This window comes from Loxodonta africana, chromosome 22 (genome assembly GCF_030014295.1).
Source record: "Loxodonta africana isolate mLoxAfr1 chromosome 22, mLoxAfr1.hap2, whole genome shotgun sequence".
NCBI lineage: Eukaryota > Metazoa > Chordata > Mammalia > Proboscidea > Elephantidae > Loxodonta > Loxodonta africana.
The window spans coordinates 9598399-9621785 of NC_087363.1; the positions used below are offsets into that span (position 1 = coordinate 9598399).

The following is a 23387-nucleotide window of genomic DNA, read 5'->3' on the forward strand; positions in this document are numbered from 1 at the left end:
GTTCTGGAATTCCCATTCTTCGCAGTGTTATCCATAATATTGGTATAACTGAGGTGATAAGAAGTGGTCCAATTCTGTCTATTGGCCTATTGGTTCTTGAAGGTAGAACCACCAGATTTGCTAAAGGATTGGGTATGCTGTGTGAGTGACAAAGGTGCCATAGATGACTGTAAGCTTTGGACCTGAGCAACTAGAAGGATGGAGTTGCAGATTGCTGACCTGAAGAAGAAGGTTACATGTCCCTCTCAGGAGGAAGTGCATGGCAGAAATACCAGTGCCCACTTACTTGACCTGGGCAAAGGGCATGAAGCTGACTGTTGTTGAAAGGGGGTATACAAGCCAGCACTGAAGGAAATCACAGTGAATCCCAGCTCCTGTCAGCCTCCACATAGATATTTGAAAAACCCCATGCCAGTCATAATGTTTAGTAACATCTGGGCTTAGGGACACTCTGGCCAGCAGGGTCATCTTAGCCACTGGACTCTACTAGCTTAGTGGGGCCCACGTGCTTTACAAAAGCCTCTGAAACTATTTAAACCCTGAAAGGAAGTGTATTCCCTGTCAAATACATAAAGATAACTGAAAAATCAAAAATATTAATTTTTTTAAATTTAGTCAACTGCAACTCAGTCCAACTTTTGTGAATTTTTTTTTTAATTCATTTTTAAAACCTGGGTCTGGGGTCTCTTTTAGTACATTTAATATTATGTGAGTGGTGGCTCCAGAGTACAAGTAGCTAGGCCCTGTGAAATGTCCCTGCATGGTGCAAAAACAGTTAACGTGCTCAGCTGCTAAGCAAAAGCGTGCCTCAGAAGAAAGCCTTGGTGATCTACTTCTAAAAAATCAGCCGCTGAAAACCCCACGGAGCACAATTCTACTCTGACACACGTAGGTCACCGTGTGTCAGAACTGAGTCGACAGCAGCTGGTTTTAGGGCCTGTGGGGGACTAAAATGAGCCCGGTGGTGGGTACGAGAACAGTTAGGTATGATTTGCATTCCTCTAAGAAACATCCATATACCAGGCTCTGGTTGAGCAGTGGTGATATTTCTCTACAACTGAGCTTCATCACTTTTCAGGAAGTGGCTCACTTTTCAAGAACCTCTCTGGCTCCAGATTGGGCCTTTGCCATGTACTTGGCCTCCGGGGTAATTTCCCTAATAATTTAAGACACTACCTCAGTCTTTACTGAAGGGCGTTTGGCCAGCTGGCCCTGGTCACTTCGCGTTGAGGCTCCTGGAATTCATGACCACTCCAAGTGGTTTCTCATGAATGCTGAACAGAGAGAAAGAAGAACAAACTCACAAGCCAGTCCCTGGGGGAAGAATCAAGCGTGGCTCACAGCCATGTCCTGCGGGCTCCCTCTCTGTGGGGTGACGGGAATCCAACCTGTGAAAGCAGTTAACCTCCTCCCCTATGCAAACTGACAAGAGCTCCCATAATCCCCTCTGTCAAAGGCAACTCAGAGGTCTCACAGGATGGGGCAGGCCACTTGGAGGGCAGCCAAGGCTCTGAATGGCATCCCTATACCCCCCACCTGCTGCCTCTCTACATCTACCACAGCTTGGCTGCCCACTTGGGCAGAGCCGCGGATGTTGGGGACAGGCAAGTGCTTCTGAGGTTGGCTTTATGGTCATTGCCTTCCATGCAGGAGGCTTGATCTGGGGTTCCTTTGATGTGGTTAGGGCTCCCCCTGGGAGCCCAGCCAGCGGTGGCTTGAGAGACACTGGCTGCCTGCCTTGGCCCTGGGAGGTGTTGGCACTCTTGCTCATTAGGGAACTTAGTGCCCGTGGCAGCCTTACCAGCACAACCAGGCCTCAGTCCAGTTCTCACACTGTGCGTAGAGTCTGCCTCACTTGACACTGGCAAAACAGGGAGGTTATTCTCTGAGTAGATGTGAGCTTTGAGCTACTTTTTCAAGCTAGCAAGGTCATCTGGCAAATGTCTAATGAGCGACTACCATGACTTTAGATAATACGCAAGGACCATAAGATGTGCCTGAACTCTCCAGGATGTACTATTCTAAAGACTCCAGACCAATCTACAGGAGACAGAGTGGAAACAGGAGGTCGTGATTAAGTACCCCATATAACAAATCACCCCAAAACTCAGTGGCTTAGAACAATAGTCATTTATTTTTATTCACTCATCTGAAAATTGGTTGGGAGTTGGCTGATCCATATAAGGCTTGGCCAGGTGGCTCGGCTTCAAGCAGTGGGCCTGGCTCAGTTCTGCTCCACCTAGTCCATTCTGGGATCCAAGGTGGAAGGGGAAGTAGCTAAGTTGAGGAAGTTCTGCTCACGGTAATGACAGAGTCACAAGAAGCCAAGTCCAACCAATAACATCCCATCAGCCAAAGCAAGTCACATGGATCGTCTCAAAGTCAAGGATGGGAGAGGTATACTCCGCCCAGAGGGAGGCCAAGGTAAGTTGCATGGACAAACCCAACATTAGTGGGCAGGAAGGAAACTCCACCTTTGGAGAAGGCAGGAGAGACTGAATACTCTTGAGCAGTAATCTGATCCATCTCTGGAGGCAAAGGGGGGTGGGGGTGGGGGAAGTATTCCAGGTGCTCGGAGGAAGGAACCAGACCCAGCTCTTAGCACTTGCACCTTTTCATGGCTGCCAAAAAAAAAAAAAGCTGGACCCAAATTCAATTCCCAATTTTATTTTTTCCAGATGGAGAAAACACAAAAGCCATTGTTCAGATGATTTTTAAAACATTTGCAAGGTCAGCTGACATCATGATTTTCAATTCTAGTTCTGGCACTTCGCTAAGTTGTGGTGTAACTTTGAGGTATCACTGAATATTAGCCTCACAATCTTTATAGAAAATATTGTGGAGTTCTTGGTAAAGTAGAGGGTCACTGAGAAAGAGGAAGATCCTGGGTGAGGTGAAATGACACAGTGACCACAACAATGGGCTCAGGCATAACAACAATTGTGAGGATGGTGCGAGACGGGGCAGTGTTTCGATCTGTTGTACACAAAGTCGCTATGAGTTAGAACCAACTCGACGGCACAAACAACAACAACAACATGGAGTTCTTATTGAGAATCAGATTGGGAAGCATTTTCTCATCTAATTCTAACAAGAAAACGCTAAGAGATAAGGACAATTAATATCCCCATTTTACAGGTAATAAAATAGAGGCTGCAAGAGTTACAGTCAGCTGCTCAAAGTCACTCAGTTAGAAAGTGGCACAGGTAGATGTGGAGCCCAGGCTGCCAGACTCCAGATCCTGCTCTCTTAATCCTGCATCCCTGGGATAATGCTACCTTTGCCCCCATGAAGAACTTACGCCGTGCTCAGTGCTTCTCTGATCTACCTGATAGGCAGGGAGATAGGAAACCCTCTAAGGTAGATACTGGTAGCAAGCCCATTTTATAGATATGAAAACTGAGACCTGAGGGGTTAATACATTGTCTCAGATAATAAAACTGTTAGAAAATGGGAATAGAACTGTCTGACTCCAGAGTTCTTCCCCACCACCGTACTAGCGTTCTCACTTGAAAACGCGGGATATGGACTAAGTTCATCTTTCAATGCCGAGTCTGTTATTCTGTCTCTCCCATTTGTTTTTCCTCGTTTGGCTCATGTTGTCAATGGAAGTAGTGGGAATGCAAAGGGGTTCACTTTGTACTTCCCCTGGCCCAGGCCTCCCAACTGCTTTGGTCTAGCCGTGTGCAGTGTGGGTCCTGTATCCCCTTGAGCTTTCTGTAGGCTGCAAAGTCTCCTAAAGCTAATTCAAGCTCTAAAGACACAGTTCACCGTAGAGCCTCCCAGTAGTTTCTGGGAATCACAGGTTGCAATGTAAATAAGCAGCTCAGGGTATGACAGGAAAAAGCTCAGTGTTGGGAATTAAATAGGAGCCTGCCTGGCTGCGTCACAGGAGAAGGTGAACGCATGTCCTCCCGCGAGCTCCTCTTTGTACTCGGCCCTGTGGTGAGCAGTCCATTTCTGTGAGAGGCCCTCGGAACTTGGGGTAAACAGATGGTTGGAGGAAAACAGCCAGGTGACGGGGATGAGGGAGAACCCCAGACTGGGTAGACAGAGCTATCATTTCCAATGACAGAAACCTTACTTCCTTTGACAATGACGTGGTATATCTTGGGCCATGTTGTAAGCTCCATTTCAGAGAAAGCAACACTGACGCTCAAGCCATGTAATGCGCTGTCATCTCCGTGATTTGGCCTTGGACAGCTCCTTCCTACTGCATTCCAGCTCCACCACCCTGGCCCCACACTACATCACCGCACGCAGCCCCACCCCACCGCATCCTACTCTAGTCCCACATCACCGTTACTTAACTCCAACCTTGGGTTCCCATTTAGATTTCCCTGTTGAACACCGATGTATTTTCTGGGGCTTCGAACCAGGTCATTCAGGTTTGAACCCCTGCTGAGATTTTGCATTTTCACCCCAGAAACACTGAATCAGAATCTACATTTTAATAAGATCCCCAGGTGATTCTTAAGTAGAATGCATTTTGAGAACCGCTGCTGTACTAATGAATCTCAGAAATTGTCCCTAACCTGCAGCATTAGCATCATCTGGGAACTTGTTAGAAATGCACATTCTCAGCAAAGGTTTGAACCTGAATGAGCCGGTCCAAAGCCCTGATATTTTCTTATGAACTAAACGTCAGTGAATAATACACTAAGCTCTCATAGCTTGATAGGGTCTCAAAATGTCCAGGCCCTCCTTTTTAGGTAAAATATTACCCTCTCCCCATTATGCAGGTAAGCAAACTGATACTCTGATAGGGGCTTAACCAAGGTCACATAACTAATGAGTGAATAAGGATCAATGCGAAGGTCTCCTGTATTGGGATTTTGTGTGTATATATGTGTGTGTGTGTGCTTTAGATCAAGGTTTACAGAGCAAATTAGTTTCTCATTGAACAATTAATGCACATATTGTTTTGTGACATTGGCCACCAACCCCATGACGTTTCAACACTCTCCCCTTCTCAACCTCAGGTTCCCCATGTCTATTCGTCCAGGTTTTCTGTCCCTTCCTGCCTTCTCATCTTTGCTTTTGGGCAGGTGTACCCATTAGTCTCACATACATGGTTGAACTACTTGTGTTATTGTTTGATTTATAGGCCTGTCTAATCTTTGGCTGAAGGGTAAACTTCAGGAGTGACTTTAGTACTGAGCTAAAAGGGTGTTCGTGGGCCATACTCTCAGGGTTTCTCCAGTCTCTGTCAGATCAGTAAGTCTGGTCTTTTTTTATGAGTTAGAACTTTGTTCTACATTTTTCTCCAGCCCTGTCCAGACCCTCTATTGTGATCCCTGTCAGAGCAGTCAGTGGTGATAGCTTGGCACCATCTAGTTGTGCTGGGCTCAGGCTGGTGGAGGCTGTGGTACTTGTGGTCCATTAGTCCTTTGGACTAATCTTTCCATTGTGTCTTTGGTTTTCTTCATTCTCCTTTGCTGCAAATGGGGTGGGACTAGTAGATATATCCTTGATGGCCGCTCACAAGCTTTTAAGACCCCAGTCGCTACTCAGCAAAGCAGGATATAGAACATTTTCTTTATAAACTATGTTATGCCAGTTGATGTAGATGTCCCCCAAGGTCTCCTGTATTTGAATGATGTATTGTATATATTATTCCCTCCAGCCTTCATTCAAACAGCATTATTGAATGTTTTCTCTATGCTGGGCAGGAGCTAAACGCTGGAATATAGCAGCCGGCAAGATGGACATGGTCCCTGGCTTTATGAATGTTACAGTCTAGAATTTTCCTTCACTTTGTCTTCAGCCATACCAATGAATGTAAATCCATGGATAATGAAGCATTGTTAAATTTCACATTCAACTTGTATCCCATCTCCCCAGGTGTATATGTGTATAGAGGAATTCGCAACCTGATGAATTCATTCCTTCAGCAAATGCCTCGTAAGCATGCCTTGTGTGCCAGGCACTGTCCTAGGTGCTAGGGATGCAGCAACGAAGGACATAGACAGAGAGCCCTGCCCTCCTGGAGTTTACATTCTAGCAGGAAGAGACAAACAAGAAAACTAAGGTGGAAGTAAATCATACAGGTGATGACAGCTTCCTAGTGAAATTTTAACTGGCCACCGTATTTAAAATATCCTCCATTTCCTTTCCTGGCCCTCCACCCTCCCTCTCCTAATTTATTTTCCTCTGTAGCAATGATAAGATTTGTGATACAAGTAGGAAATATGGAAGATTTGGTACGAAGTGGACGTGGGGTGAAAAGGAGAAAATAAGGGTGATGTCCAGGTGGCTGGTGGTACCTCTGAGTTGGGGAGGCCTTAGAGGAACAGACATGAGGAAGGAAAGTTAAAGTTGAGGTTTGGTCACATTGGGTTTAAGATTCCTGGAGAGGAGACATTCTAGTGGAAATGTCAAGGAGGCAAACCAAAGCCTTCATCTCTCTGCCTCCCAGACAACCCAACTTCTGCGAAGCAAGTGCCTCATTTATGTAGATAAGAGGTAGCTTAGCTTTTCTAGTACATCAAAGGCCCCAAATTCCATCCTCTCAATTAGCTTGCATGAGACACGCCGTAATGGCCCAGCTCATCTGCTTGGAGTTGAATATCATGTAGTGTGCCTGAAAAGCAGGCCAAAAGATTGTAATGCAGTGCCTCCAGGCAGTTATTAACTTCCTCTCTTAGCAACAGGACCACAGCCGTTTCCTGCCCTGAAATGACACTTCGGCCTTCTTAAAGCCCACAGTTAATTTTACGAACCGCACCGATTTAACACCCAGCTCACATGAACCATATACCTTGAATAAATGTAAATCTTGTCTCTGTGGCATGAATTATGGCCGTCGGCTTCATGTCACCATGGCAACTAATGACATCATCCCCCAGCAAGGACCTGCAGAAAATCCAATTCTCCAAGGGTCCCTGTTTGCCTGAAGTGGCTGTGTTCTTGGCTCACACACACACACATTGGTAAATATCACTCTGTCGTCAAAGGTTTGCAGTGGATGTTTACTGTCATTTTGGGAGGTATATTCCCTTTGTGGCAAATGTTGTTTTTTGTTCATGGGGGGAAAAATTTTAATGAAAATTACTGTGTGTATTTAATTAGCAACATTTGTTGATAACATATGGTCTGAGGAGGCTTCTGCAAATAAGAGGCTTTAAATAGTAAATAGAGATGTGATTGCAGTGAAGCAGATGCTCTCCAAACACACAGCACGAGGTAGCTTTGCTTCTCTATTTCTCCCCCTCTCCCGCCCCCCACCCAGCCCCAAGGCATAGCCCCTCCTGCATATTCTCCCCCAGATCAAAGTCCTCACTTTCAAAGCAGCAGCTCTGCGGAATAGGTTTGGAGAACTCATGACGAATGTACTGTGACTTTAAAAGTCACCTCCACCCCCAAATATGAATTATCTGCTACTCATGTTTATTATTTGATATCAATAATGATGTAGTGTGACAGAATGAGTCAGCCAGCTCAAGTGGATCCCAAAACAGCATTTGGACACCACGTGTCTGACATGCATTGATACACAGCCCCCGATTTCCCAATAAGCCAGAAGTGCTAGAAAGAGTAGCACGCAGAACATACAGCAGCCAACTGAATTGCCACACGGTGAAGTATGTGCGCTTTATTCTCGCGGATGCATTCAGCTGAGCATACTTCTAATCTGCTAATGAAAATAAAAGTATTTCCATTAGGCCGAGCCAGCTAAATTACTGTTTAAAACAGGGGTCAGATCTGGAGGGTAATATGTTAGCCTTGTTGGCCATACGGTCTCTGTTGCAACTACTGAACTCTGCCGATGTAGCGCGAAAGCAGCCATTGACAACAGGTAAACCACTGAACATAGCTGTGTTCTAATACAACTTTATTTATGGACAGTGAAATTTGAATTGCATACAATTTTCAAGCGGCACAAAACATTATTTTTCTTTCTTTTGGTCATTTTCAACCATTGGAAACTGTAAAAACCATTCTTAGCTCGTGAGCTGTACTTAAACAGGCGACAGACTGGATTTAGCCTCTGAGCCATAGTTTGTCAACCCCTGGTCTATAATCAGAAAATGAAAGGCTTACATTTTTTAGTGCCATGTGCTTAGGTATTGAGTTAAATACTATATATGTAGATGCTTATCTCTTACTTAATCCTTGCATCAACCTTTTGGGGCCGTTACTATTCTTATTCCCAATTTATAGATGTGCAAGCTGAGGCTCACTCTCACTCTGAGTAAGAAATGTTATCATTTCTTCACGTGGTGTCTCCCCAGTAGATGTCATATCCATAAGGGCAGAGCTTATATCTCACTCACCTGTGGATCCACGGCAGCACCTAATACAGTGATTTGTACAAGGTAGGCATTCAGGAAGCATTTCCTAAGTGAAGGGAGAGATGAAGGGTAATTATAGGCCTGATTCCTAAGCAGTGGAAGTCGGAGCTTCATCCGGTCCCACACGGGGCTTGACTGTACATCTGCTTATCCCCCACCTTCTTTGAAAAAGGGTTTGTGTTGGAACAGAGACACACGTTCCTTCATATTTGGAGGTGCCGTTGTGAGTGATGGCATTTCTAGAGTCTATGCTTCTATGCTTATGACTGTAAAGATGAAAAGTAATCCTCGTTGTTAGTTGTTAGTTGCCCTCAAATCAGCTCTGACTCATGGTGACCCTGTGTGTAATGGAATAAACTATTGCCCAGTCATGTGTCATCTTTAGGATCATGGGTACGTTTGCATCCATTGTTGCAGCCACTGTGTGTTTTGCGGGCCTTCCAACCTGGGGTGCTCACCTTCCAGAGCTCTATGGGACAATGTTCTGTTGTGGTCCGTAAGGTCCTTACTGGCTAATTTTCGGAACTAGATCCTCAGACTTTTCTCCTGGTCTGCCTTAGTCTGGAAGCCCTGCTGAAGCCTGTCCACCATGGATGACCCTGCTGGTATTCGAGTTACCGGTAACAGAGCTTCCACCATTGCAGAAACACACAAGCTATCACAGTACGACAAACTGACAGACGGGTGGTGGAGAAGTAATAGTAATAGCTGATAACTCAGCGTCACTTTCCAGCATTATACCCATGGGCATCCACAGTGCTTCTAGTCCTCGGCCTCATGAGCTGACACCTTGGCCCTCCAGGACCTACGTCTTCTCCCCAGAGTGCTGCGGTTGCTACTGTGCTCTGAGTCTCCACTGCATACTGGCAGCCATTGTATGCACTTCACAGAGTCGGTGTGCTCCTGAAAGCCATCTCATCCTCAAGGATATAAAGCCCTCAGGTGACCTCAAGGGGCAGCCACACCCTTGGTTACCTCCTGTGTCTCATCTCTCCACAGTTCTCTGAATTTGGTGACATGGCTTTTCTGAATGTCTCACTTCTTCCTCGTCGTTAAACAAATATTTATTGTGTTCTAGGCCCCGTGCTGGTTGCAGAAAATCCAAAAAAAAAAAGTGGTCCTTGCTCTTGAGTCCCAGGGTGGTGCAACTGGTTAAGACTCTACTAATAGCCAAAAGGTTGGCGGTTCAAACCCACCCAGAGGCACCTTGGAAGAAAGGCATGGCGTTCTGCTTCCAAAAGATCACAACCTTGAAAACCCTATGGAGTGCAGGTCTTCTCTGCACACATGAGGTCACCATGATTTGGAATCAACTCGGTGGTAGCTGGTTTGGTTTCCCTTGAGGTGTTCATTGTCTAGAAAGGAAAACAGAGACACACAAGGATAATTGTCAAACTACACTGTAGTACTGTATTATGCATTATTGAGAGGCAGTACAGCCCTGTGGCTTCATGCTTGGGCATTGGGGTCAGCAACTGGGTTGGAAGCCCAGCTCTGTGATAGCCTGAGACCCTGGCCTAGTTACGTAACCTCCCCAAGCCCTCATTTTTCTATTTACAAAGTAGGGATAATAACAGAATATACCTCCTAGAGTTGTCAAAAAGGTAATTAAAGAAAAGCACCCAACCGAGCAGCTGGCAAACATAAGGACTCAATAATTGACGGCTATCGTTAGCATGGAAACCCCGGTGGCGTAGTGGTTAAGTGCTATGACTGATAATCAAAAGGTCAGCAGTTTGTACCCACCAGGCGCTGCTTAGAAACTCTACGGGGCAGTTCAGCCCTATCCTGTAGGGTCGCTATGAGTCTGAATCAACTCGACAGCAAGGGGTTTGTTTTTTTGGGTTTTTTATGTTAGCATTTTGGTAAGCAAGCCGTACAGTGGGAGTGCAGCAGTAGATGTGGTGGGGTCGCAGAAGGGGAGTGTCGAACCCATTTTACTTTATCCGCCTTGTGTTCAGAGGGATGTTCCATCAGCTAACCTCCCCAGCCTCTGCTGACAGTCAATACGATCAGCCTCTGATTGTTTCAAATCAAAGTTCAGTTTTATTTCAGTTCTGGGAAACTTTTAAGAAGAGGTATTCATCTTAACAGGCACAGTCCATTGCACAGGAAGGGAAAAAGTAACGGGTAGAGGAAAATGCAACCATGAGAGACAGGTTCATGTATCAACTTGTGGTCCCACCAAGAGGCCAAGGTTTCTGAAGCCTCCCCTGCTGGCTGATTTGTCTTTGTGATTCCACAAATGTACCACTCTGGAAAGTAGACTGAATACATGAAACAAATTCAGACTTAGGAGCAGAGCGGCCCAGAGCCCCAAAGAGTCTCGAAATGGCATTCTCCCTTTGAGATTCAAAGGTAACTGATGTTAACTGGTTCAAGGCACCAAGGAGTAAGCAGGTGGGACAGGTGGGAGGCAAAATGGTGGCATGGTTAGGGGTTTGGGTTGTGGAGCCGGACTGCCCCTTACCCTGTATGACTCTGGGGACATTATCTAGCCTCCCTGAGCCTCAGTTTCCTTATCTGTAACTAAGTGGGTGATAATTAAAGGCAAGTCACAGAGTGGTCAAGAGGGTTTAAAATGATAATATATGTGTATCACCATATAACATTTTTATAAAGATTAGCATTTGTGCCCGGTACATAGTAATCACTGCATAAATGTTAGCTGTTTTGTTATATAAAGATAGCCAGGTCTCTCCATGGCTGGAAAAAGAAAGACAAAGAATGGACATTTTCATGTCTTTTTTTTCCCGTAGGGGAGAGGAACAGTGAAGAATGCTGATAATTAAACTTCCTAGGTGCTCCTATGAAATGAAGCTGGACGTAGTTTGCACCGAGCTCAATCTCTGTAGCCAGTGGCAGCCAATACCCACTGCATTTCCCAGCCTCAGTTCAGACTCACCAGGCTAAAGAAGGCAGTCGTGGGTGGTTCAGTGGTAGAATTCTCATCTTCTCTGCTGGAGACCTGGGTTCAGTTCCTGGCCAGCGCACCTCAGACTCAGCCACCGCCCGTCTGTCAGTGGAGGCTGGTGTGTTGCTCCGATGCTGAACAAGTTTCAGCGGAGCTTCCAGACTAAGACAGACTAGGAAAAAAGGCCTGGCAAACTACTTCTGAAAATCAGCCAGCGGAAAGCTTATGGATCACAATTGACCTTCCAACCAATCATGGGATGGTGCAGGACTGAGCAGTGTGTCTTTCTGATGTTCATGGGGTCCCCATGAGTCGGGGGCTGACTGGTCAGCAGCTAACAACAACAACAAGGTGATCTTTAAAGACTAACGAAGCTGGAATGGCCGAGACAGTGTAGGCTTCACGAGCAGAACGTGTGGACTGTGCAGTTGCTCAGGGCCCCAGGCTCAGAAAGACCCCATGTTTGGCTTAACAGTCTGTTGTCACCATCTCGGAATTCTTGGTAATTTGATCTTTGAACTCATGTTTTATAAGTGAGATCTGATGTAATGAGAAGCGTGTGTCTGAGCAGAGGAGACACTCATGAAAGAGAAAAATGCTTTCTGTTTTAGTACCTTTGATGGCACCTTTTTCCCTGCATTTTGACCAAAGAGGCCACATTTCCATTTGCACTGGGCCCTGTAAATCGTGTAGCCAGTTCTCATTAGACAGGGGAACATTTTCTTCTTGTCTGTGCCACTGGGCTGGTTTACCATTTTGAAATCTAAGGATAAATTGTGATTCAGGAGTGACCTAACAACTTGAGGTGAGCCAGGAGTCATGGTGGGAAGCCAAAAGCATGGCTGCAGGCCTGGTGGAAAGGCAGAGACTCAGGTCCAGATGGATGGGGCTGTCAAGGCAGCCTCCTGCGGCTTGAACTGCGTCCAGCTGACACAGCCCGGTTCCTCTCTGACGGGGTCCTGGTGGCCTCGCACTGCTCCAAGGTCTGAGTCATGTTAAACGCTGATGAGCTGAGCATCCTTGGCCAGCAGCAGGGGTTCACGTAGGACTGGGTTAGTTTCCACTGAGCAGGCCAGGAAATCCCCAAGAGCCAGGCCCCAGGATAGAGTTTCATGGGGATACAGCAGGGGTACCCGGGGCCGCTGGGCTCACAGTCTCTGCTTTGTGGCTCAGTGTTAAAACTTCTCATTGTGTAGCTCTGTTGATTTCCAGCAGGAATCTTCCCCTCCCCATGACCTAGTATTAACAGCATCGTTTATCATAAATAATGAATTAACAGTTGTGGTTTTTGTCAGCGTTGCTAATCATTAGCAATGCTCGTTAGTGATGATCATGACAAGACTCAGCAAGGGCTGCACACTGGGAATTCAGAGATTTGGGTTCTGGCCAACTCTGCCACAATTCACTGGGATAACATGGGCAGGGTCTTGAGTTTCTTCTCAGTGTTCCCATCTGTGAAATGGAAACAATAATAACAGTTTTACTGACTATTCACCAGTGTCCATCTTGCTTGCTGTCGTATCCCCAGAGCTTAGCACAGGCTCAGAGACTTAGCAGATGCTTCATAAATATGCGTTGAATGGATGATGTCAAATAGTCATGATTATCATTATTGCTGGAGCATGTGACTTTATTTTGGGAAGGTAACGGAGCCTAAATTTTTTTTTAATTGTGCTTTAAGTGAAAGCTTACAATTCAAGTCACTCTCTCACACAAAACTGTATACACATGTAAGTCTAGCTGCTCTCCCCCTGATGTAACAGCACACTCCTCCTCTCCACCCTGTATTCCCTGTGTCCTTTCAACCAGCTCCTGTCCCCCTCTGTCTTCTCATCTCCCCTCCAGACAGGAGCTGCCCACATAGTCTCATGTGTCTACATGAGCCAAGAAGTTCACTCCTCACCAGTATCATTTTCTGTCTTATGGTCCAGTCCAATCCCTGTCTGAAGAGTTGGCCTCGGGAATGGTTCCTGTCTGGGGAAGGTAGCCTCAATTTGTTGGGTCCTTGTCCTATGCCAAGCACCCAGCCATTTGCTCTACAACTGCTCTGTGAAATGAACTCAAAGCTGAGAATACCCAGGCATGGGGTGTTAGTTAACTTGCCCCGTGCCTCCCAGTGACTAAGCAGGGATTTGAACTAAGGATGCCGGGCTCAAGATCCCATGGCTTGTCACTTTAGCTTAGAAGAGGCTCCCCAGCCTCAGGGTGTGCTGCAGCTGCTGATGATCGTTAGGGGTTTCTGTCTGTATATCTAATGTTTTGCTGTTGTGTTTGAAAACCGTTTCTTCTTGCTCTGTCTCATGTCCTCCTTCAGGCCCTCTCCCTTTCTCTATAACCCCTATTATGCTTTCTCAATAATTTTCGTGCACTTAAATCCCTGTGGTGGCACAGTGGTTACAGTGCTTGGCTGCTAACCTAAAGGTTGGCGGTTTGAGACCACCAGCTGCTCTGTGGGAGGAAGATGTGGCAGTCTGCTTCTATAAAGACTTATAGCCTTAGAAACCCAATGGGACAATTCTACTCTGTCCCCATCACTATGAGTCAGAATTTGACTCGATGGCACTGGCTCTTGGTTTTAAATCCCCGTGGATCTGTTTCCCCCTCATCTCCATTGTTCTGGTCCTCTCTTGTAACTCTCTCCAGGTTCCCTCTTTTAGAGTTAATGTGCTTTCTTTGATTGAGGGCAACAGTAAGACTAGAAGTCAGGTTTCATACTTTACAAAAGAAAAAATGCAAATGGCCAACCAACACAAGGTAAAACTTTCAAGCCTACTAGTAGTCAGATGAATGCCCATGAAAACAACAATACAAAGTAGACAAAGGAAAGTGAATAATGACATCCAGCACAGGCCAGGAGCCCTGGGATTTGTACTTTCCTGTATAGGGTCGCTATGAGTTGGAATGGAATCGACGGCAGCGGGTTTTTTGCCCTGATGGTGGAAGGACAGTTGTTTCCTTTGAGGAAAGCATTTTGGGAATCAATACCCCAAGCTTTGAACGTCTTCATCGGTGAGCACAGCTCCTGTAGCATTGCAAGAGCTCCATAATGTGTAGTGATAAATTCATGGAGAAATGATCTCCCATCTGGGTATCCATCCCAAGGAAATAATCAGGGATGAAATAAAAAATTAATGTCTAATGCAGTCTCAATAATAGAGTTACATTATAGAGTCATGAGCTTGAGAGAGAGATTCTTGGTACACAGTGCTCATGGCAGCATTATTCACAATGGCCAAAAGATAGAAGCCACCCAAGTGTCCCTCAACAGAAGAATGGATGAACTTAATGCAATGTGTCTGTACAATGGGATATTATTCGGTCATAAAGGGAAGTGAAATTCTGATACATACTATGACATGGATGAACCTCGAAGACGTGCTGAGTGAAGTAAGTCAGACATGGAAGAACAAATTTTGTATGATCCCTGACCCAATGACAAACCCATTGCCACCTAGCGGATTCTGATTCACAGCCGCCCTATAGTGGCACTATAGGACAGAGTGGAACTGCCCCCCTTGGGTTTCCAAGGCTATAATCTTTACGGAAGCAGACTGCCACACCTTTCTCCCCTGTGCGTTTGAACTGCCAACATTTCAATTAGCAGGCGAGTGCTTTAAGCACCACGCCACCAGGGCTCCTTTGCATGACCCCACTTGTATGAAATATCTAAACTAGGCAAATGCATCGAGACAAAAGTAGATGGGGTTACAGGGGTTTGGGGGAGTGGGGAGCAAGGAGCTAATGCTTAGTGGGTACTGAATTTCGGTTTGAGGAGATGAAAATGTTTCGGAAACAGTGGTCATGGTTGCAGAAAACTGAATGTAACTGATATCTCTGAATTGGATAGGTAAAAATTTACAATACATTTTAAACTCACAGTAGCCAACAATTTACATTTTAAAATGGTTCAGTTGCGAAGTCTATATATGAAATCCTATCTATGGTATTCCCTAATTCTGAGAAAGAACATGTATTTGGCATCATTCGTTCATTCAACAAATATTTATTAAGTGCCTTCTCTGTGCCGAGCACTGTGCTAAGTACTGAGTATACAACATAAACAAAACCCACAGTCCCTGTTCTTCTGAGGCTTACAGAATACTAGCGGATTCAGCTATTAACCAGTCATGCAAAGTGAATTATAAACCAAGTGCTGGCTAGGAAGAAAAATTAAACAGTATGTTAAATAGATTTAACTGGAACCAAAGTTAGACTGAGCGATCAAGGGACATCTTCTGTGGGAAAGTGGTATTTAAGCTGGGACCTGAAGAGGTCACCAGGTGAAAGTGGGCTGGCGATAAGCATTGGTGACAGGGAGCTGTGCATGCGGCACCCCTGAGGGGAAAGACTCAGGAGCCCTGAAACTGGAGCAGATGACTGGGGGCGAGATTGCAGCCTGAGTGCAATGGGACAGAGGCCCTAGAAGAGTTTAGGGCAGGGGCTCAGTGCAATCCAGATTACACTTCTGGAAGACCACTCCAATTGCAGGTACAGAAAAGATGGACACAGCTCTGTAAGAATAATGACGAATGAATGAAGACACAGTCTGAGGGGCCCTTTAGGGGCTCAGATCAGCCAAGCCTGGCTCTCTGCCCAAATGCTGAATAAACCAGGCTCTCCTCTGGGGAGACCTTCGACTCTGATACCCACAGACCAGTGGGCAGGGAATGGCATTTCCCATATCCTGATCCTTCTGCCTCCAAGCCCTCCTGGACAGTGCTGAGCTGCATTCATGACCCTTTACTTAGTGGTCTCTCAATGCCAGTGGAAACAGGGCTTCCTGCCCCAGCTACGGCTGAGGTCTCATTTTAAGGTCAGATGTTGCCTTGGACCAAATGAAGAACCATTTCTAGAAGTGCAGTTTCTAAGAACTAAAGATTGATTCAAAGAATAATGAGAAGTTAGTGATTGCCTTAGAATAATTGCTTGTAGGTATAACAAATACTTGGGGAAAGTTCTCACCAACTTGATTTCATGCTAATTCCAAGTGATTCCTTCTAGTACTCTGTGAAGATCCTGGCAACTTCTGAGCATCTGTCTGCATTTGCCTAACAAGTTAATTAACACTTTTTGTCACTCTGGCAGCTTTGGAGGGAAGGGGAGGGGGATGTGACAGCCAGCGCTGCCTGAGGTTAACCCTGCGTTCACCTGGCCCGGGGAAGAAGGCCACTGAGTTGAGCACTGTCAAGCCAGAGGTGTCCACACTGTCTTTCTCTGATTCTGTCCACAGTTGGGGTACCCAGGGTGACTTCTCGACAACCCACGCACTGCCCGCCGTGAAGGTGAAGCTGTTCACAGAGAGCACCGGTGTCCTGGCCTTGGAAGACAAGGAGCTCGGACGGGTGAGCGCTTCCTGTTCAAGGGGAATTCAACAGAGCTGGAGGGCAAGTGCCCCAGAGTGCCTGAGTCAAGTCACCAGAGCCTGGGTCACCAAAAGGCAGCAATGCCAAGAGGTGACAAGCAAGGCTCCACTCCTTATTGGCTGTGTGACTTTGGGCAAGTCCCTCCACCTCTCCAAACCTCAGGTTCTCATCTGTAAATCTGGCTAATAGTAGTGTACACTGCAGAAGTCAGAGCAGGGTCCTCACACCTTCAGACCCAAACAGCCTTTCATAGCAAAGACTCATAATGCCCCTTTACTATCCTGAAGTGAATTCTTAATTTAACAAACCTACTCCTCTAATTTTAAAATCAACAGAATCTCATAATATTCAGAAAAAACTAGTTGTCACCGAGTCAACCAAGTCAACTTTAACTCATGGCAAACCCACGTGTGTCAGAGTAAACTCTGCTCCGTAAGGTTTTCAAAGGATGATTTTTTTTGAGGAAGTAAATCTCCACGCCTTTTTCTGAGGTGCCTCTGGGCGGACTTGAACCTCCAATCTTTCACTTAACAGTTCGGCACATTAAGGATTTGCACCGCCCGGGGCTCTGTCATAGTATGGACTCTTACCTAATATAAAGGAGAACTAAAAGAAAAGTAGCTGGTAATAAAATAATGATGTCCATATGTAAATACACAGATACCTCTGTGCTAGAAGGCCTAAACAAGCAGTGCTTGGCTCGCCTCCGCATGGAGAGTCACTGGCGAACGTGACGCCTCCAAAAACCCACTGAGTTGGGGGCTCAAAAGCCTGATTGCCAGTAGTGTGATTTTCTGAAATGGTAAACAGCCATTGGTAAAGTTTCCATGACTTTCCTGGAAAAGCGGCAGAAATACTTTGTGCTTATATGCAAAAGAAGTTAGTATCTAGACTCAGCTAATTATGAGCAAGTGTTCTACCTCTGTTAAGATCTGATGGGAATATTCAGGAGCCAGCTGGGACCTAGGATGACCACACTGGAGAGGACCATCTTACACACTGCAGGGTGTTTAGCATCCCTGAGCATCGCCCGTTAAATGTCAGTAGAGCCCAGCACCAATTATTCCGTCCACCAGAAATGTCCCCAACATTTCTGAAACACCCCTGGAGGTTGTACCACCCTCTTTGGTAACAGCAGAGGTAATAGAGTCAGTATTCCTTCTCGCACCTCTGCAGTCGACTCTGCACCAAGCAGCCAGTAGGGTTTTTACAACCTAAATTAGACTTGTCTCTTGCTTGCTTAAAAGGCTTCCGTGACCCCACACTGCTCTTACAATCAAACCTGAACCCTTTAGCACAGTCCGCAAGGACTCGGGTGAGCTGGCCCCTGCCCACCTCTTCAGCCTAGTCTGCTGCCACACCCCCCTCAGCCACCATGCCCCAGCATGACTGGCCAGATTTCAGCTCCTCAAATAAACCAAATTCTTTCCCAGCTCAGGGAGCTTTCTCTCTGCCTGGAACCTTCTCCTCCCCAGCTCTTCAAAAGGCTGCCTCCTTTTCTGCGTCCTGCCCCCTCCTGGGAGAGCCCTTTCCTACAGCTCTTTCTGCTTCATTCGCGCTCTGGGCCCCTGTTCATGCGCTCCCTGAACTTACCGCAAATGAGCAAGAGAGAAAGAAAATTTACAGGGTTTTGGTTTCTGTCTCCCTCATCGGTCTATAAAAACTTCATGGGGATAGAAACCTGAACTATTTTGTTCACCAGCCTGTACCCAGAGCCCAACACATAGACTTTCTTTTTTTTCTTTTTCTTTAATTGTGCTTTAAGTGAAAGTTCACAAATCAAGCCAGCCTCTCATTTTTTTTTTTTCATACAAAAATTTATATAGACCTTGCTATGTACTCCTGGTTGCTCGCCCCCTAATGAGACAACAAACTTCTCTCCACTCTCTATTTTCATGTCCATTCAGCCAGCCTCTGACCCCCTCTGCCCTCTCATCTCCCCTCCAGACAGGAGCTGCCCACAGTCTCATGTATCTGCTTCAGCCAAGAAGCCCACTCCTCACCAATATCATTTTCTATCCCATAGTCCAGTTCAATCCCTGTCTGAAGAGTTGGCTTTAAAAATGGTTCCAGTCTTGGGCTAACAGAAGGTCTGGGAACCATGGCCTCCAGGGTCCTTCTAGTTTCAGTCAGACCATTAAGTCTGGTCTTTTTACAAGAATTTAAGGTCTGCATCCCGTAGCTCTCCTGCTCCATCAGGGTTTCTCTGTTGCCAACATACAGACTTTCAATAAATTTTGTTTCATCCTGGTTGAATGCATAACCCCTCCTAATAGCTGTGTGACCTTGGCCAAGTCATTTAACCTCTCTGAGCCTCTGATTCAGTCCTTAGAGTGAAGAGCACTCACCCTTAGACAAGTGCACAGGCACACACACGCCTAACAACACCAGCAGGAACACATTTCCCGTGCTTTTTTTTTTCCCACTTCCTCAATCTCACTTTAATCTGGAGAAGTGACCCAGAATCATTCTACTAGGACATAGACCACAGATGGAGGTAAAACAAAAAGTAAACAAGGCTGACAACAAAAACAGTGTGGACTTTTAGGCACGGAAAGGAAGGTGAAAAAGGAGAAGAGGTTTAGCTGTTTTCTTTGAGAAATACAAGAAAGCCAAACTCACTGCCATCAAGTCAATTCCAACTCATAGCAACCCTATAGGACAGAGTAGAACTGCTCCAAAGGGACTGTGAATATTTATGGACTATTTATGGAAGCAAACTACCATATCTTTCTCCCGCGGAGCAGCTGGTAGGTTCAAACCACTGACCTTTTGGCTAGCAGCTGAGCTCTTTAACCACTGCACCACGAGGGCTCCTTTGAGAAATGACAAGTATTTATTTCTACATCTAGGGAAAGAGAGACACACATACAAAAAGAAAACTTGTTGCACTGAATCAATTCCAACTCATGAAGACCCCGCATGTTACAGAAGAGAACTGTTCCTTAGGGTTTTTTCGGCTGTAATCTTTATGGAAGCAGGTCGCCAGGCCTTTCTTCCCTGGTGCCACTGGGTGGTTTCAGACTGCCAACTCCAAGTTGAGTACAAAGCATTTGTGCTACCCATGAACGTAGAGTGAGGAAAATGGCCTGCCTTTCATTTTTCTTTAAACTTTCATTTTTCCGTGAAAGCGGTTGTTGAGAACTGTGAGCAACTCAGGGACCCAGGGTATCAGTGTTGATGGGACAAGTATAACCCACCATCCAGGAATGTCGCACCTGGGCCTGTAGTTGAGCTTCAAGGGCCCGTGATCCCCTGGAAATTGTCTGCAGATGTGCATTCTTCTAGACTCTCTAGTCCACAGGCTCATCAGTGTCTCAAATCTCTTCCCACTCAGAAAAGCCAAAATCCAGGGGGCTGTTCAAACCCTGTTATTTTATAGATGAGAAAACAGATTCAATGAGAGTAGGGAACTTTCCCAGAGCCACCCCGCTAGCTGAGATCTGTGAGTCATACACCGACCACTGTCCTAAGGACTCCGTGTGCCTCTCCTTGTTGATCCCTCACCATAACCCAAACAAGCTGGGTGCAGTTGTTACTCCTCTTACACAGAGGAGGAAACCGAGGCCCAGACAAGTGAGTCACTTGCCAGGAGTGATGTTGACTCACCTCCAGGCTCTCTTCACTACACTGTTGTCCCTAAGGAATCCTGGTGGCGTGGTGGTTAAGCACTCAGTGGGAGAAAAGACTTGGCGATCTGCTCCTGGAAAGACTAACCAAAAACCCGTTGCCACCAAGGTTGATTCTGACTCATAGCACCCCTATATGACAGAGTAGAACTGCCCACATAGGGTTTCCAAGGAGCAGCTAGTGGATTGGAACTGCCAACCTTTTGGTTAGCAGCCGAGCTCTTAACCGCTGCGCTACCAGGCATCCCCAGAAAGATTACAGACTAGGAAACCTTATGGGGCAGTTCTACTCTGTCACATGGGGTTGCTATGAGTCGGAATTTACTTGCTGCAACATTGTCCCTAAGCAAAAATGTAGCCACAGGCTCTGCTATTGTAATGTAGACCTCAAGCTTGCCAGTGCCCTGCACAGCCACTCACTTCCTTAGGCGCTCTCTCCTCCAGATCGTTATATATTCTCCCAGATACTAGTTTACTCTTGTTTGGTACCAAAGAAATTTCCCACCAGCAGTTGTGGAGCTGGTCTGTCAGGCCCTTGTGTTGGCTGGGGCGCCCTCTCCCTCCAGCGCCTCCACGGACAGCCACTGAATGAGTGAGCAGTACTCTCTTTAAGAGTGAGGTGATCTGGGGGACCCCTGGGAGAGTGTCTGTAGACTCTGACGCTTTCTGAGCTCAGCAAGTCACGGCCACATTCTTAATCCAGGTATGATGTTTATTCACCCAAAGGCTTGTAGTTTGTCTCACTTTTATTAACCTTTTTAATGGAAAAAGTAATTCATGCACATTGTAAAAAAATGAAAATAAAAATAAAACCATACAAGTAGTTTAATATCCCTAAGGGACAGGGATATCCCCCAAGCACTCCTTTCTAGAGAAAAGCCTTGTTTTTAATTTATCCTGTAAACCAAAACCAAACCCATAGCCGTTGAGTCAGCATAGCTGATCCCTAGGGTTTTCTTGGCTGCAGTCTTTACAGAAGCAGATTGCTAGGTCTTTCTTCCGCAGCTGTGTGGGTTCAAACCACCAGGCCTTAGGTTAGTTGTCAAGCACAAACCATTTGCAGCACCCAGGGACCTTAATTTATTGTGTATCCTTCCCAGACACTTTGTGCGTACATGCATACGTGTATATACCCTTCTTTAAAAAACAGAAAGCACAATTTGAAGGTACTATGTGCCGACTTCACTGTACTTTGCTTGAATATCAGGATATTTGGAGACTAGTCCGCCACAGCCCATGCTGCCCTTCCTCCTTTTTTCACAGCTGTGTAGCTCTCAAAACACCCAAGCCAGACCCGCTGCCTTGAGTTGACTCCGACTCAGAGCAAACCTGTTTTGCGTGGCTGTAACATGCTTTACTTACTGAGTCCTCTAATGTGAATTTTTAGATTGTTTCCAGTCTGTGACTATATAAATGATGCCTCAGTGAATAGCCTTGAATTTATCTCTTTGCACATACATGTGCATACCTATAAGTTAAAAAAAAAAAAAATTCTGCCCAGTGAAACTCGAACGTGGGCAGATAGAACCGAATTACTCTCTGAAGAGCACACAGCAGCGAATCCCTCCACAAACTGCATACAAGGGTGCCTATGGCCCCAGCCATTGCCGGCTTGGCAATACCGTCAGACTTTTCTTCAGCCGGTGTGAGTGTGGGCTGCTGTGTTCCGTCGTATGTGTCGTGCACAGAGACAGCAGGACTCAAGACAGGCAGAACCCCTTAACCTCACGAAGCTTCAGGGACACAGACGTGGGACGGGAAAATTAGTACAGCCTGGCGATTGCTCTGCTGAGGCACGTGAGAACATAGCAAGGGGACGTAGCCCTCCGAGGGGCACAGGACAAGCTACTAGGTGAGTCTGCAGGGAGTCAGCCAGGTAATGGTGGGGAAAAGGGCAGTCTCCCGGAAGGAGCCATCTGGGTGCTCAGATCACTCGGGGAAGCCAAGGCTGGCTGGAATGCAGTGTGCCAAATAGGACGGCATGGTTCCCACGTCAGCACCCCACATCAAAGCTCAGCACACATGGGCCATGACGGCGAGATGATGAGGTGCTTGGTTAGCAGCCTGGAATGTCCAGATGGGGTGTCTGGTCTCGGGGCACATGTGCCCCCGGAAGGACCCTCATAATTCAGGAGGCCGACGTACAAAGGAGTCGAGGGCCTGGGGGTGCGTGGCAGGGTGGAGACAGAGATGGAGGGCTGCAGTGACTTCCCCACCCACCTTGCAGAAAAGGCATCCCCCGGGGAGCCACCACGTGGGAGAAGAAGTCTTTGTGGGGCAGTCAGTAACGAGCGGCGGCCATTTGCATCGGTGAATGGACGCCATATTGCTAGTGGGAAACGTGCCCAGAATCCATATGGTGGGAGGCCTGTTAACGAGCTCCAGGTGCCCAGAGTGCCACTCCCATTTTGATTTTGCCAAATGGGCAGGAGCAGGAGGAGGCCACGGACCTTTTCTGCTGCTGTTCTGGCCTTGGCCGGGGTTTCTCTTACCAGTCCCTCCCACTCCTTGCTTCCCAGTACATCACACTCTCCTTCACCACTCAAGCCAAACTGGTGCAGAACCGAGAGCCAGCTTCCCTGGCGTCTGCAGCTTCCCTTCCATCCCCCAGAGGCTGAGGCCTCAGAATGTAGGACGTGATACATTTGGGGTGGCATTGATAGACTGGTCAGTATCTTGAGGGAAGCAGTCCTTGTGGTGCAACAGTTAAGTGCTCAGCTGCTAACCAAAAAGTTGGTGGTTTGAACCCACCAGCCACTCCACAGGAGGAAGATGGGGCAGCCTGCTTCCGTGCAGATTTACAGCCTTGAAAACCCTGTGGGCCAGTTCTACTCTGTCCTGTGGGGTCACTCTGAGTCAGAATCAAATAGACGCAATGAGTTTGATTTTTCTGGACCATTAACGAGGAACCCTGGTGATGCAGTGATTAAAGGGCTTGTCTGCTAACCAAAAGGTGGGTGGTTCAAACCCATCAGCCCCTCTACGGGAGAAAGATCTGGCAGCCTGCTTCTGCAAAAATCCACAGCCTTGGGAGTCCTACGGGGCAGTTCTACTCTATCCTGTCGTGTTGCTATGAGTCAGAATCAAATCAACGGCCATGGGTTTTATCTTTAACAGTGGAGCAAATGGTTAAAGCACTTAGCTGCTAACCAAAAGGTTGGTGGTTCAAGTCTACCCACAGGTGCTT

At 46.6% G+C, this 23387-nt stretch overlaps 1 protein-coding gene across 7 annotated transcripts in view; it reads left to right on the forward strand.

Moving 5' to 3' along the window:
* The window catches only part of CADPS (calcium dependent secretion activator), a 580697-nt gene that overhangs the window by 343586 nt on the left and 213724 nt on the right, over positions 1–23387 (forward strand). For all 7 annotated transcript variants that reach the window (XM_064274284.1, XM_064274283.1, XM_064274286.1 and 4 more), the window contains one exon: positions 16439–16550. In XM_064274284.1, coding sequence (XP_064130354.1) covers positions 16439–16550 — 112 coding nt within the window. The remainder of the gene's footprint in view (positions 1–16438; positions 16551–23387) is intronic.